Genomic DNA, 16,801 nt, shown 5'->3' on the forward strand with positions numbered 1-16,801 from the left:
AGTTTGGCAGCAATAACAACAACAACAAAAACATACATATAAGCAGGACACTTATAAACATACTGCCAGTGTAATCGACACTCCGCATTATAAACATACCGCCTGTAATACAGTCTGCAACACTGCAGTTCTCTCAGGCAACTGCAGTGGTGCTGCTGCTGTACAAATGCTGTCTCCGGTGTGATTTGCATTTCAACTGCAGTGAGAATGAGAACACACTTTGATTTACTGTACAGCCAGGCAGACGCAGCAGAGACGGCGTTGCTGCTGCTTTGTTCTTTGTATTTGCATTTGTATTGTTTTTTTTAAAATGTGTCCTAGTTTTGGTAACTGAGGGTCCGTGTTGGAACAGATTTGTGACAGGAGAGTAACACACTGATGGGGGAAGCTGTGAAATGTCTCTCTAGAGCTTGTCTCTGGACAATGATCATATAAAAACATGGTGACTGATACTAGTGTTTACAACTGCTTGATTCCATTGTTGTGGTCAGTAACTGTACAGGATTTTATTTTTGTCTTGTTTATGGGTTTAGTTTTCCCTGTTTATGGACAGGAAGAATCATTTGATTAATTTGTCTTATGTGCGAAATTGATGTGCAATGTTTTAGTTTTTGCCTCTGCAACAAATGTTGTTGGAGTCTACGGTCACATGGTCTGTCAAAGTGTCCATAGATGAAATTGAACAGCTAATTGAACATTTTTGTGGTTCCACCATGAACAAAAGTCAGGTGATTCTTGAATGTATTGATGACAGGCTGGTTAGTTGGTGGGTGAATTATTTTTCCATTTTTGGTTGCTTGTCCAGCCTTTGTGCTATACAGTTGATGAAACATGTCCATTCTCCACACTCCTCACATACAAATGAAGTATGATTATTGATATCAATCTTCTCGCCTTAGTCTTTGCTCTTTAATTATGAAGTTAAACAAGGTGCCTCTCCAATATCCTTAAAGATGATTGGCTATCTGCCTGGTCAGAGGTGGGACCTTAAAGGCTTATTTCATTTAATTATGTTGGTACTTTATACTTTAACTGTTTTTTAAAATATGTATTGTTTTCTTTTCTTTTGTACGGAGGTACAATATCATTTTGAGGACTTTATGAATAAAGAATGGAAGCCTTATATGACATGTGTATCGTGCCATTCGGTGGGTTGTGATGGGTCTATTTATCTTTAAAATGAAAAATAAATAAATACAGGAATATAAGAAACTGTAAGACACTCTAGTGACTAAATTATATATGAGTAGTTGAGAAATAAATAGTAAATGAATGCCATTACAACAAATGTAAATGATATTCTGAGATCATGTTAAGTTTTGTTGTGTCTATATTCTGTTTGGATGTCTTTTGTGTCACTGATGGCTTCTGTTTATTTAGAGATATTACATTTAATACACCAATAATTGGTGTATTAGAACATACAATAATAATAAAACAACAACAATGTATTAGCAAAAGTAATCAGTAGTTTTATTGGTTAACATAAAGGTATGAGACAACATTCGGAAAATGTATATACTGTATATATATTTATATATTCAGCATAATGGTAACATCAAAAAGTATTTACAAAGTATGATTTTAGTATCAATCTATGTAAATGTAATTTAACAATATTGTTCAAGGATTCAAGGTGTTCAAGTGTGTTATGGAATAAATCTAATAAATTACAAAATATAAATGCATTGCAATTTTTTTATATTGCAAAACGCATCACCATATAAAAAAGCAATGAAAGTGAATACAGTCAGTAGAGTGCCATATATTGCAAAATACAGTATTCATGTGCATATCTCTAATATATTACATTTTAATGTTTGAGCATATAATACTGTTTGTTCGTTTGTTCAGGGTTGGAGGGGGGAGGGGGTGTCATTTGCTACCATTGCAATTACTATTAATAGATTAATAAATATATTTTTAAATAAAAACAAGACACATTTGTGATAAGCCAAATCCCACCCAGTGTACTATTGTTATGTCTTCAAGCTGTGAACAACATCTACTGCAGAGGGGGGGAGGCGTCCACACCAACGAACAATCTGTGGGCCAATTGTAAATACGTATCCATGTCATAATCATTATGTACCCTGCTGATTATAATCCATCACTTTGTCTTTTTCTACATCCTCGTAAAAATACGTTTCTCACGACATATATTTCCTAGCCGCAGTGATATGAGAGTTATAATGTTCACGCACACCCCTCCCACTGCGGGTGAAGGTGGTACGGTCCATAATGTGAAGCGGCACCGTCCCCCTCACGTCAGTTTATGGTAAATCCATGTCCACTCCTGCGATACCGAAGACGTCTATCGGCTTTATAATCCGACGTGTAAACTGGGATGCTGGGGGATCCATGAAGCCGGGGGCTCCTGGGCATGGTTCTGTCCCCAACCAGGCAATGCATGTTGTAACTCGTCTGTATTTTTCATTAACAGTACACACGCAGCAGTTTTAAATTCTTTGACGGTGGAGAAGCAGCAGCAGCCACAGGGAGCAGAACTAACAAGCCGCGGCCGCTTGACAGGTGCCGTCGCCCGGCTCTGTGTGTGGAGAGATGCCGCCCGTCCGGAGAACGATGTCTGATCTTCGTAGCCGCACAGAGGGTACGTAAAGACAATCTCACTTACTTTTTGTGTGTTGCAGTAATGTTTAGTAAATCATGTCCACGGCTGTGTATCGTTTTTACCGAAAGCAGGCCGACCGGTAACAGTTAACGTTAGCTCTCTGGATAAGAACGCCCCAACAGGGGTCAAAGGAAACCCCGGGGGCCTTGCGAGTTTCCTGAAGGAGCCTGCAGAAAAATAACTCCAAGAATATAACTTTTACCAATAAAGAGAGCCTGCTGTCATCTCTATTTCTGCAGATAGAACATGGGGAAGCAGGAGAAGTGACCGCCAGGAGTACTGCAGTACTCCAGTAGCCACAAGTCTTGCAGCACAACAATAAGTTTCCACTGAATGTGCGTGTACAGTAGCGTGTGGGTTCTAATAATACAGCCATTGTAACTCAACTGGGACCCTCACTCCCTCACTGCACCAGTAGCTTTCCACTGCATCTCAGGGAAGGATGATACGGATACATACGCATTACTGAAGTCATTTAGAGGCTCATAAGGGGAGTTGTTTATGATACGGCTTTAAAGGCTGCTGAGCATCTTTGTGTGTTAAGGTGTGTTGGCTGGGCACATACAGGCCTATTACTGGCTGCAGATGCACAGCCCTCTGGGGGTTTCCTCCTTTTTTAAATTCCTCCCATCACTTAGTTGTGTGGCTCACCCTGACCTCGGACCTCTCTGGACTTGGGGTCTGAAGTCATCTGCATGTGTCAATAACATACTGCATTGTTATCATTGACACATGCAGATTACTTCAGACCCCCACTGCAGTTTGTGTTTCTCTCAGAGTGGCACTTTGGGATTGCTTTGGTTTGATTTATAATTGTAGACTTGGGCTAATATCTCAATCTGAGTTATTGCTGTTGAGTGTAGTTATTTTGGCTGCTAAAGGAAGCAGTCTGGCCTCTTAAAGTGAATTAAAAATGAACTTTTGCACATTAGTATTTTCTATACTTCTAGATAAGTTGTTCCATAACTCAAAATGTATTTGCTAAGGGCACATTTGCATACCTAATAATGTGCTTCTGCAGTTGATTAAATGCCTATTATAATGCAGTGTGCCATCTTATTTACCTCTAGTAGTGCAGTTTCTCTTTGTGAGTCTGTGTGGGTCATCATGCCGAATGAGATCCTGGAGACGCCTACTGTAGCAGGTACTATGACATCGGTTATGAGTACTTTGCCAGCTGTGTCCCTCTGTCTGTCTGTGGAAAAATGTAGCAATACCACTACAAACTGTGCAAGATGTGGTCTCAAAACTTTACAGGTGTGTAATTGAGATTAAAAAGATGGGTGGGGTCCGAGCAAGGGTGCCAGAAGTAGGGGGACAGTAAGTGTGGAAGGGACCATTAGTGTTTATGTTTGCCTTTGTTCAGCTTGGTTGTCCCTGTTTTGGACTTAAATTCTGTGTTCACACTTACTTGGCCATTAAAGTTGATTGTGATTCTGACTTGGCGTCGTGGCTGGTGTGATATCATCGCAAGATGGTCTCTATCTGAGTATGTGTTCATACAGGAAGTATTTCTGAACTAGGTCCTTCATCCAAGTAGCTAACACTGTGGAAAATGCATTTTTTAAATATTAGAAATATTTAAAAACTACATGTGGAAAGTAGACGGGTCATCATATTGGCGCAGACAGAACAATATTGGTAGAAATATTGTCCTAAATAACCATTATTGCTTATCAGAGTTCTAAATATTTCAATACTGAGCACTTCTACGATACAAAGATCGTTCAAACTAATAAATTAGATATTTCCAATACAAACCAATAATCTTGCCTGCAAGTGAATATTGGTCATACCTGCATATTCATAAACGGATGGCCTTGATATCACCATTTCTATTTCTTCCAATCATCCAAAATACAGCCGTGTATTTTAACGACAGAACAAATTACATGGTAATATGCTGTTTTAAAATTCCAGCTAAGAGCTTGTAGTTCCAAAACAATTTGTCATGATGTGCACCCACAACAAAAAATATGGTGACATGCCACTGAAGGCCTCATGCATCCTACTGGAAGAAATGTAAATGATGAAACACTAGTATATATTCCATAGAAAACTGTTGACCAATGTGGCTCCTGCAGTCACAAGAGCAAACGGATGAATTATGCAGCAGCTATCACTGTCACCCCCCCAACCCCCAACTACCAAAACACACTACCTTTTTTAGGTTACAAAGAGCAAACGATTTTGCAGTTTCTCACTTGACTCCCCGTAGCACTAAGCGTACACTATCACCAGTGAAAACACTATCGTGTTTCTTGCGCAAGCATGTTCCTGAACGTAGGATTTGATCACCTCCTGAACCCTATTGTGCTGCTCCAACACCAACATTTCCAGCTCTCGTGGCTCCATATCCAGTGAAGTCTTTTTGCTCAATCACGCGTCTGTTCCGCAACATTTCTTTTAAGGCTGCTTTTATGGGAGCCTAAGCACACTCCCCCACCCTTCAGTTTTATTTTTTTTTAATCACCACACTGCATCAGGCAGACTTCCATCTAGAAAGGGCAGCCCTCTGCCAGGCTTACCACCTAATCCATCAGCGGCCTGTCCGTCGGCTCTCTACGTGCCGCACACTCCCCGGTCTAGCCCACCACGTGCCGCTCCTCTCCTTGTCGCTCTTCTCCGCTGTGCTGTGGAAACATCCGGCATCACTGCCAGCCTGTGCCTGGATGTGGTGCCAAAATAATCTTATCTAGGACACTTGGGGTGTACAGGTGACGTCAGCAGCTATCGGCGTACTTAATGTGTGATCCTGCCTTGACAGACGGGCACCTTTTTTAGACGTTGATCTTCCCCAATACAAATTTCTATGATGGGCGGCAAGGCTCTTGATACCTGCTTCCACAAGTTAAGACTTGACGAATGGCAAGAAGCATCCTGTTTGCCGTCTTAGCTTGCATGCCTATCTGCAGACAGACCAAATCCGCTCTCACAATTGACACTTACGGTGGCGATAGGCAGGTAAGCCTGTCCTGTGAAAATGAATCTTATCAAAAGAACAAATGCTTGCCTTTTTTTCACGTCAGCTGATTCACATGATAGAAGGTGCTCTTCAGCATCCGGTTGCCCAAATACTCGTTTGTAAAGACACAAAGTAGTCTGCCTCGTCTTTAAGCATTATATCTCTACCTTTCTGTCATTCTCAGGATTTCTTTCTTCATGTGTAAGGGAAGCAGGATGTTCCTCCGTAGCATTTCAATAACACCGGCTAAGCCCCGGTCAGTCTGAATAGTGGGAACAGGAGGGGGACTGGAGGGGGATAGACTTCTGAAGGGATTGAGAGCTGCCCATGTGCCGGGCGGATCACTGGCTGATAATAATGTGCCACAAAAGCCCAACACGCCATTAAATCCCCTGTCTTGGGCCTCTGGTGTGTCATATCAAGTCCCCTTCAGGCCTCTCCACTCCGTATATGTGTCGGCATGGGACATCTCCTCTGCTCTAGATATCACTTAATGTCCGGCCTCCCTCACTAACCTGCAGGCAGTCTAATATGCGTTTTATTCGTTGACTCTCCTCTTTCTGCAAAGCAAGTAGATGTGGCATGTGAGGAGGGGGGGAGATGTGAAAATGCTCCCCACAGAGACGGATGTAGAGACGCAGAACTTGCTGTAATGTTTGCACATGTATTGACCTGTGAGATCTTTACAGTGTCGAGAGGATTGTCCGTTCAGAAACGGCATTGTCCTATTTAGGGGTGCAACTAACGATTATCCTTATTTTTAATTAATCTGTTGATTATTTGATTGAGTGAATGAATAATTGTGGCGCTGGTGGCCTTGGAGGTTTTGGGGGTACAGACATGAACGCAGCATCCCTTGTTTGCGTTGGTTAGGGACCTTTGTCGCATACCATTCCCCATCTCTCTCTCTATCCTTATTTTATTTCTGTTGACTAGCCAATAAAGTGCCCCCCTAAATAATATTGATAAAAATAAAAACACAACAATAATTAAAAAAATATGAGACATGCCCATTACTTGTCTGATATTGTATGTGACAAAGGTGGCCCAACCAACGGTCCAAAACCTAAGAATATTGAATTTACAGTAATATTAAACACAGAAATGCAGCAAGTCTTCACATTAGAGAGGCTGGAACCAGAGAATCATTACATTTTTTGCTTGATTAAACAGCTGTTAAGATTAAATTATAATCAAAATTGTTGCAGAATAATTTTCTGTTCCTCAATTAATCAACTTATTGTTTCTGCTCTTCCAAAATGTATTGCTGTACTTGTGGATAAATAAATGATCTTCCTAGCGTCTGCAGAGAGCCTCAGAAATAGTCAAATATTACGGCTCTGGGGTTCTTTTGCTATTAATTATAGAACTCTCTGTGAAATAAAGTGAAAGTCTTTCTTCTTATTACATCTTAAAAACGTGAATATCATTGCCGTTATTAGGCTAGAAAAGTGAAATATATTTATATATCTATATTGCTGCTTTTACGAACAAGAAAAAAAACAATCTCACAAACAACAAAATTCAAAAATAGTGAGGATGTAAAAAAGAAACTTGAGACTGTAGTTGTGCTGCCTTAAACTCAATAACTGTAATGTCTTAATGTCCTGCATGGTTCAACAGTCGTTAAACTCTCTATAATTCATTCGAGCCTCTGATCTGCAGGGCAGCAGGAGATCCTCTGTAATGTTTCTCAGATTGAACCTCATTTACGAGACACTGAAAACCTGCCTTGCAAACATGTGCGGGTTGGGAGATAAATCTTCCATTCTCCTCAGCAGAGTCATCAGCTCATAAGATGTACAGTAACTCTGTTCTCACCTCCTGTTCCCAAACACCGAATAATTAATGAAAGCAGCATTAGACACTGAATAAGACTGTAAACTGTATCCGCTATCATATTTATGTTTTTGCTGGTGGCTTTGTTTTAATCCTGGCTGTGTTTGTCTGTGATGTGTGCACACACACACACACGAACATCTGGAAAATGCAGCAAGCCTTCCCTTTCAGGAGTTAGTTGATATGATCCTGTCACAGCGGGATGACAAGGTCAGATGGAAAGGTGTCGGCAGGCCCTCCACAGGAGAGCAACACCGTCAATGGCTGGAGATAAAACTCTTGCTGCCCTTGACCCCAAGATCTCAAGCTTTTTATGACCTCGTTCCTGTCTAGGCCGCTAAAAATACACATTAAGGATTTCCACATTTCACAGCAGTATTTACTGTGTCGAGTTTACTGTCTGTAGGTGATACTTGTGAGTTTCTCATTCTTGATATTAGTGGACATTAGTGATCCGGGACTAAAGTAACAAAAGTTGTCGCTTAATCTCCATTTCTTTACAGACGCCTGAATCAATGGTGGACCAGATTGGCGTCCAGTTTGTTATTTCCTCTATAGAGCTGAGAAAGGGTATATTTGTGTTGTGCACATGTGTTACTTCCTGTGTTGTTCTGGATGATGGAGGTGCAACTTTTTTCTTGTTAAGAGAGTCAACTACCACCGTAGTTAAGTTATGTTCAAGTACTTTGTTAGGGCTCGATGGCTCTCATGGTTAAAGAATACCATTGTTGACTGATGGCAGAGGGAAATAAGGTGATCTCCACATCCATATTTTTCCTTTCACAATAAGATTGTCACCTGATGTTGTGCTCTGCCAGTTAAAATAAACATAATTAAGCAGTGTGAATAAACAGCCGAACACATCATCTTCAGGAGAGTCCTGGTGAACCTGTCAGACAGGAGACCACATCCCTCCCTGTTATCTCAACCAATCCATCTGGCCTGATAGCAAAGACAACAAGTTGTCTACATACCATCGTGGCCTGTTGTTGCTTGTTACCTTTTAGTGGTACAATTGAGAAGCTGTGCCACATGAAGCAGCTGATGGCAACGTTTATTTACTCCTCTAAATGCCTCTAAATGCTCAAAATTTGTGTTCTTAAAAGTTCTGAAAATGAATAACATTGGGGCTATAAAGTGAGTTCACCGCTGTGTAGTGCAGAATGTATAGTGAGAATTATTATACCCTATATTGTGGACTCAAAGTATCCCACAATGCATTGTGAAAAGTTGTATACAACTATGGTTACATGAGCTGAAGGAATAATGGCAGACGGACGAGTGGAGAGCGATGTTGATCTGGTACGTTTTAACTGTGCGGCAGCAATGAATGACATAATTACCGGCGCAGAGAAAGTGACCTGAGCAGTGTCCGAAAGTGCTTTTTCATTTTGCAGATGAGCTCAATATATAGTACTCTACATCGTCCTCTACAATGAACTCCCTGGACGGTGAGTATGGAGTAGTGAATGAGAGAATTATTGACACAGTGTGGGTTTTAGAGTCTTGCAGTGGTTACAGTAGATCTGTACCCTGTGAATACAGGAACAAGAAGGGCCCATTGAAGTCAGGTACACCCGCTCAAAACAGATTTTAGCCCTCAAACTTAGTCAGGATGCTTAAGGATACCTGACTAACTATTAGAGCCGCTGCCATGAAAGGTTCTACAGATATTCCTCAAAGGATGAATGTCTCTTACTTTGATGACACCGTTTCTTTTGGTTTAGCTTTTAAAGACGTATCTCAACAATTATTGTATAGATTGCTTTTAAATTTGCTGCAGACATTCATATTTCCCTCAGGAGGATTTCTAATAACGTTGGTGAACCTTTTGAACTTTGAGCTCAAGTACAGCTTCACAGAGCCGAGAGCATAGCTGTGGACTCTTAGTCTTGCTGTTTGATGAATAACCGTAATTATTGTTGTTCATTAATTTTCGGTCAGTTGATTTATAGATTCATTTACATTTTTTTCTCAGCACTACTGAGGTTGTCTCTCCAACAGCTGTGGAGGAACCTCAAGCAAAGGTCTAAGAGGTTAGCCACCACACTGACTCATCAAGATGACTGGTATTCACGAGGTCTATTTCCTGTTTCAGATCTGTGACTTGCACTCTATAAGCCCTTCCCTTTCACCATTCATAAATTTGCACGCAGTGGAAAGGTTTCCGCCCCTGTAGATCCCTCGCTAAACTAATCCAGGCCATCCCTGTGATGTCACAGACCCAGCTGCCTATGTTGTCCCTGGAGAGTCAGTCCCACTGTAGACCGCCTGAGCCTATGAGGACCCCAGACGGTGCCGGACAGGGGAGGGGGATTAATTCTGCAGCTGCCCTGTTGTTGTTGTTGAGTGACGGTTACACCATTGTGATCTGATAAGCGACTTATGGATGTTACTGTTGCTTAGATTGAGGCAGTATCTTTATGCCCCTCCAGCTCCCCCCCCCCCCCCCCCCCCAATTCCCTAATGGTTCCGTCTCTGGGACTTTTGATTCCCATGAATAGACTGTGTCTGCTCTGTCTACTGAAATTTTTATCTGGCATAAATGAATCATGAACACATCTTTCTTTGGTGACGAGCAGATATGAATGGCACATTAGGCTCAGTGAGCCCAGGGATTTGGAACTAATTTGACCCTAATGACAATGGTAGATAGCCTCAGGTGAAGGTGACCAATCTGCAGACTGTGTCCATATTACACCTCACCTTTCTGTCTTCCTTCTTTTTATTACTTGTTACATGGTGGTCTGTGTGTGTGTGTGTGTAAAACATTTCTACAGGAGCCAAGTAGCTTGTCATTCCTCTGGATTGTCTGTCGGATGCAGTTTTTCTTCGCAGAGCCTCTTGACTGTGGCTTGGCTGCCATTCATTTGTTCTTGTTAGATCAATGTCCGTAGCCCCAAGCTGCATGCCCCCTCCCACCCTGGTATTATTGAATGGATCACGTGGGAGCTTAGTTGTGGCCAGGTCACGTGCCTCCTCATCTACTCTTTATTGACCAGCCCACAACTCTCCCAGGCTCATTAGTGCTTGTTCGGTATCTCCGCAGTGAGGTTGGACTCTGCCTGGACATATTTCTGGAAGAACAAAAAGCCTTTTTTTTTACAATTTGATTTGCCTCCAGATGGATGTTAAAGCCCCGGTGATTCACTCTTGGGCCTCTGAAGAATCTCAAGGCTTAGTCATGGAGCCCACTGACTCATCACTGTGTAATCATAGACATAGTAGGTGACCAAGGAAGTTGTAAAATGCTGCCAGCCTGTGACATGATATCCCTTAAGATTTGTTTTAAAGGCTTTATTTGAGGTCAGACGTAAATAGCCAGAATAAGATACGGTTGCTAAAAATATCTTGACTTTTAACTACTATTTGTAGTTGATCCTCTTACTTTGAGTGTTGTTACTATGACAGTATTACGTCAGATTCAAGAGTAATTCAAGTGTGTTAAATGTTTGTTGAACTACATTATAACCATGATTTTCATCAGTTATTAAGACACTGAGCTGACCATGCGCAGAGATACACAAATAAGCATAAATGAAGAAATATAGTTCTAGTCTGATTGACATCATTTTGACATTTTTTCCCTGTGCCCGATGGTTGCAGAGAGTCTCTGTAACCTGCACCACTCAGCGAGGAATAACAAAGACAGACCGGGGAAGACCAGCACGCCTTGGCCAATGCCAATCATGCTGGGCCCAGTTTTTCCCCATTGGGCTCCAAATTACGTGCCCCCTTGTGACTATTGTTCCACCCGTCTGTCTGTTGGCTGACACAAGCAATATTCCTGACATCTGGCCTGCATCCAGACTCATTACGACACTTGATGGCATTGATCCTTCGACTGGAGGCTTCCCCTCCAGAGCTGCGTGCTTCTGCTCTCTACTTCTACTGAGCTTTATTTGGCTTCTTGTTAACTCTTTCTTCTCCTTCCATGCCTCTTACGTTGTTTCTTTACAGCCAGCTAGCGTGGGTAATGTGCTGGCCCCATTAATAGATGAAAGGTGTTGTTATGAGGCTTAATATAACACAGATTAAGAATTGTGTTCGCAGTGAGTGTCCGCCCAGTGTCTCATTCTTGCTCTCTTTATTGATGTCAGGGTAGTTGAGCCATGACACGCCCGCAGTTAATGAAATTAGTGCTGAGAAAATGCAGTGTCCACCAGGGAATATTCAGAGCAGTTCCCACCGGGACATCTGTGGTAGTGGCTGAGTACATTATCCACACAGTGTGCTATAGACTAGGGAAATGAGCTGGACAGAGGTAGGGGGGAGGTAGATCCTGTTAATGCGTGTAGAGGGGAAGCTGGTGAACGGCTATTTTCATTATGGAAACCTTCACCTCTCTCCTCCAGACTCTTGGACTGTGGTGTTGGCCTAAAATTGGTGACGGCCACAGTTACAGTCAGGGTGCACATGAAGTGGAATGAAACCGCTACACCTATGTTTCTCTGGCAACTCCTCACGCCCAGCTGACCACTTTGTGGCTTTTGCTTTACTTTTGTTCTTCTAATCCAATTAAAGTGTTCAGTATGTAGCCTTTAATTGGATCAGGTGTGCGAGAATAGCAGCTGTAGAAGAAACCTGCAGATCAGGTAGCTTTTGGAAGGCTGAGAGGCAAAAGTCCTGCTGGTCAAAGGACTTCTAATTCTGCTACCAACTAGTTGTGGTCAGATTTTAAAACAAATTTGACATGAAAATATGTGTTTTATAAGGAATACTCGACAGAAAGAACTGATGAAAACAAGTCCAGTATGGGACAAATAATCATGTGTAACTGATCTTTTCTGTGATGGTTATTGTACCATGAAAATCTTACATCGCTACAACCCTACGATGTATTAACACCTTTTGTTTCTAGCCATGCCAGCATACTATACAAATACTAAATATTTATATGTTGAACATAATCCAACAGTTTGTGTTGTGTGCGGTTTTTTATTTAAACTTTGCGTCGAACGCCTCGTGTCAGAGCTGCTGAGAGGAGAGAGCAGAAGTAAGTTAAGCAGTAGCAGCACCGGCTGCAACTGGTGCATTGCAGCACCTGGCCGACCAGAGCACACAGGCTCCTGTTGCGAGCGCTCATTCACAGCACAGAGACCCTACATCAATCACTGCTGCTCAGCCAGCTCCTCTGGCCTCGTGGTGCAGTCACCAGCTATGCCAGCCCCCTGTTTTCATTTGTCATTGGAGACACTAATTCCTTGATCACCCAAGCTTCTGAAGATTTAGTTTCCTAGGTCACTTTGTTTGCCGGCTTTGTCCCTTGATGTGCAGGCTGCGGTCGCACTTTGACATTTAATTATTATTATCATTTGAGTAGCCCATCAGTTAAACACTGGCCTTATATTACTGCTGCAAAAAAAAGACGAGAATCTCACTCAAAATTGAGATCGTGAGTTCCTCTAATAGTTAGACCGTGTACAGAAGATGATCGTTGGACAGTGAGAGGGATGGGGAGTGGCAACTCAGCTCCACAAGCCTGCGATGTTATGATTCATGGCGGTTTTCTGTGACATTGATACTATATTTGTGGCGACATTACAGACGGTCTCATAACTCATGGTGTTATTCTCTGGTGCTGTGGCGATGACACAATATTGCTTGCAGAATTTCTGCTGTCTGCTGATGTCTTCTATGCAAGGAAATAGATTTGTTACTCATATATACTGAATCATGACAAAATAATGGGATTATTGTTGTAGCCACAACCATGTAGCGCTGTCCTCGTCCAGTCCAGACTCGGTGAGGTAGCATGCCTTTTGAGTAATGTCCTTTCACTCACCTTTACTCGGTGCTGTTACTCATTCCCAACCACCTGTCTTCCACTGTCACCAGGTGAGCTCTTGGGGGCAAATCCTGTTTTTCATCTAATTTCAGATGTAAGAGTCCAGGCCTGCAGACAAGAGTAGGGAAGTTGCCTCCTCTCAAGGAGGGACCTCCTACCAACTTGCTGATGTAGGATCAGTGGAATTCATTTTAGTGTCTCATTATCTTGCATATTCTCCAAATTTGTCTTGACACTTGTTTTCCCACTGTACACAACAAACAGAACCGTTATTTACTACTAGTTGACCACATCATAATGTGGACACCATGCTTTGAGCCTATATTGGTCCTGTGAACAGTGATAATCACAGGCATCATGGCAGGAAGTTTCCCTACTTAAGCAGTAGGCATCACTCTTTAATCTACTGCCTGGATCCACACGCCCTTTTGCCACCACGCTAATCCAATAAGCCACCGATGCTGATCTGACATCTTGCGTAACTGGACTGGGATAACCTACCGATGTTTCCCTCAGTGACCACATGAGGGGACCGGTTATTTTTAGCCCTGGAGGAGCATGCTAAGTAGAGAAAATATCAGTAGATGATGGGGGGGGGGGGGGGAGAGAAGGAAGTTTTGACAGTCACTCCTCCGGTAATCTTTCCATGTGAAGCCAAGTGGATCATTAAAATAACAAGATCTTAAGAATTTAAGAAACGGGTTTTGTGTAACATCAGAGAGAAAGTGCCAACAGTTAGGTAAGAAAGACAAAAGGGCAGAGAAAGTTTCACGTTTGACTTTGAAGACTGTGTCAGCCTTTTGTTTCCTCTTGACATGACTTCAAAAAAATACTGTAGGCAGAGGCAGCTTGCAACCGTGGCATTTCCGGTATGAGGATCTAGTTACTGGACCTCATGACTGCGTTTTGTTGTTGATGTTTTAAGCAGCCAGCTTCGCTCACTTGTGTCGTCCTCCCTCTCAGAATGGCCCTTCTTTCCATTTTTAAACTTCAGGGTTTGTCTGTAGTTCAGGAAGCTATGCTATTCCTGCCCTGACCTCATAACTCTTGACACCACTACAACTGCATGCTAGGGAAGGCCATGCAGCAGCCACCGGATCACATGCATGCAACTTGAGAGCCTGAGGACTGTTGACTTAAGAGGTTTACTGTAGTGCTCGATTGGCAGTGCTGAGGCCACTAATCTAGACGTATGAATTAAAACACCAAGGGTAGCGAAATGTGAACCTCAGGAATCTTGATTTGATTCGTATTTCTCAGCTTACAGTTAAAGTGATCACTATCAAATCTGCTTCTGTACATGTGTTTGTTATTTCAGCTTCAAGTGGTACATCAGTTTGTTTTTCCGGCATGACCACTGACACAGAAGTTAAGGAGAAATACAGTCTTAAACATGTGCTGCAGTAACTACAAAATGCCTGGAGTGCGAACTAGCAATTATCCTCATCATTGATTCATTGTTTGATTATTACATTTTTGTATATACTGGAAGAAAATGGCTAAGAACAATTTCGCAAAGCCTGTCCCAAGTGTCCAAAAGCCAAACACATTGAGTATACTATTATATATAAGAAATTGAAGCACTAAATCATTCCATTTCAGTAACTGGAAGGTGAACATTTATAGCATTTTTTCACTATTTTAGCTTGAAATCCTTTCATTATTGGTAATGCCAAACTAGCAAAGTGACTTCCTGAACAGTAAGTGTTGTGGAATATTTCTTATGACTAGTCGGGAGAAGAAAGTGAAGGTTTTCAATCAATGTAAAATAAACAGAGTTTTGATGAACGATCAAAGTTTGTAAAGTCAATTTATTTGCTTGCAAGCAAAGAGAACAGTCTCACAGACACATTGCAGTGATCTGTAAGAGTGCTCTGGCTAAACAGTCACAATGCATGGACATTTATGCTCAGACAGCTTCCTGTTATCTGCTTAGCTAACAAGAATACACAAAGAACACAATAAAAGGCAGGTCATCCTTCGAGCCTTAGTATACTTCATTTAAGACAACATGAAGGCGCTTCATCTCCTGTTTGCAGATCCCTTTGTTCACAGTTTGCCTTACAATAAACCGTTTAAACACACAGCAGATGCTTCCTTTGAAGCCACTGTGACATTGTTAAAATGACTATTGCAGAGACAGAGTAGACATTTTTTACCCTCACACATCATATATGCATGCAAGGTTTACGCCTTTACAACTTCAGATAATGCATCATAAAGGAAGTAAAAAGTATTTCTAACAGAGGATCTCTGTTAGTCAAGGCCTCTCTGTCTCTGTCTTACGAAGAAGAAAGAAACAGTGCACAAGATAACAGATAACAAGACACCTGGATACTAAACTAATTAAAGTCATCTACTGAAACTACAGTTTGGTGTCTGCACTTTTAGGACTTACATTCTTTAAACCTTCACATGAGACTATGACATATTTTCCCATTACATAAGTCCAAAGACTGAACCTTTACTTGAAAATAGTAATAATAAACAAGACCCTCGTTATATTTACCAGGTTCTTATTTTCTTTGCTGGCACTTGTTATTAGCATTGTTTTTGAAAAGGTTTTCCAAATGACAAATGTGACTTTTTTTATCAAGATATCATTTTACTGCTTAAGTGTTTCCTTCCATTCCAACTGTAATGTCTGTCTGTACAATGCTATTGGTTTATGAATATCTGAAATTATATTTGTAAAGATTTTTGAGGAATGATAGAGGACAGCCTTACCAGGGCAAAAGGAGGGAGTCATGCATTTGTATAAATGAGTTAAACTGGATGTCCTTGTACATATTAGTGAGTCACTCCGTGTCCAACAGAGATTCTTTTGTGTGTTTACTATTTGCTGTCCTGCACTGCAGTAAAAGCAGCTTCAAGCTAGAGGCTTGAGATATTCAAGCAAAAATCCCCAGACATCCTTTTTTTCATGACGCAGCACCCGTCTCCAGCATGGAAAGCATGCATGTTAACTGTCCAGTGATGCTGTTCTATACCTTCCCTACTGAGGCAAAGAAATACACAGAAATGCCTCTTGCCAATCCAAAAGTAAAAAAACATTTGTGTGTGGTTTAAAATACATAAGCATCTCTGTGACCCACGTACAGCCCTCATTTGATGTGTTGATAGAGCCTACTTTGCTCCATCCCACTTTGTTGAACCTAGTGGGAGCAGAGCAGTGCTGACTCTTCCAAATATGTAGAATAAAAGAGAGTTAACCACCCAAAGAGAGGGTTTGTTGATTTTCTTTCCGCAGTGAGTAGCGGCCTCTGGCAATTGAACATTTGTTGTTTTAATTTAACGGTCAAGAAGGCAGAATATTTGATTGAGGAATGAATGCGGTTCTATCAGCTGTACTTTTATGCATTTAGATCCGTTAGATCAACGCCTTGCATTTGCAGTACCTCGAGTATATTGTAGCTATACGACACAACGTTTCTGCAGCTGATCCGCACAGATATCTGCTGTTGTCAGCAGGATGTCAGTCTTGACAGGAAATTCCCAACTCTAGAAGTTTTCAGAAGCACTTGCTGAAATGTCTCAAGTGGAGTATGGACATTTCCTGAATGCTTTGGGCATGTCA

The 16,801-nt window shown here is 41.7% G+C and overlaps 1 protein-coding gene across 4 annotated transcripts in view; it reads left to right on the top strand.

The window, feature by feature from the left end:
- Nucleotides 1-2,266: 2,266 nt before the first annotated feature.
- Nucleotides 2,267-16,801, top strand: part of atp8a1 (ATPase phospholipid transporting 8A1) — a 94,542-nt gene continuing 80,007 nt past the window's right edge. For all 4 annotated transcript variants that reach the window (XM_076103933.1, XM_076103934.1, XM_076103931.1 and 1 more), the window contains exon 1: nucleotides 2,267-2,611. In XM_076103933.1, the coding sequence (XP_075960048.1) occupies nucleotides 2,563-2,611 (49 nt within the window). In that variant the 5' untranslated portion in view covers nucleotides 2,267-2,562. The remainder of the gene's footprint in view (nucleotides 2,612-16,801) is intronic.

Source organism: Anarhichas minor, unplaced genomic scaffold (assembly GCF_050575085.1).
Source record: "Anarhichas minor isolate MPS153535 unplaced genomic scaffold, ASM5057508v1 ptg000028l, whole genome shotgun sequence".
Lineage (NCBI taxonomy): Eukaryota > Metazoa > Chordata > Actinopteri > Perciformes > Anarhichadidae > Anarhichas > Anarhichas minor.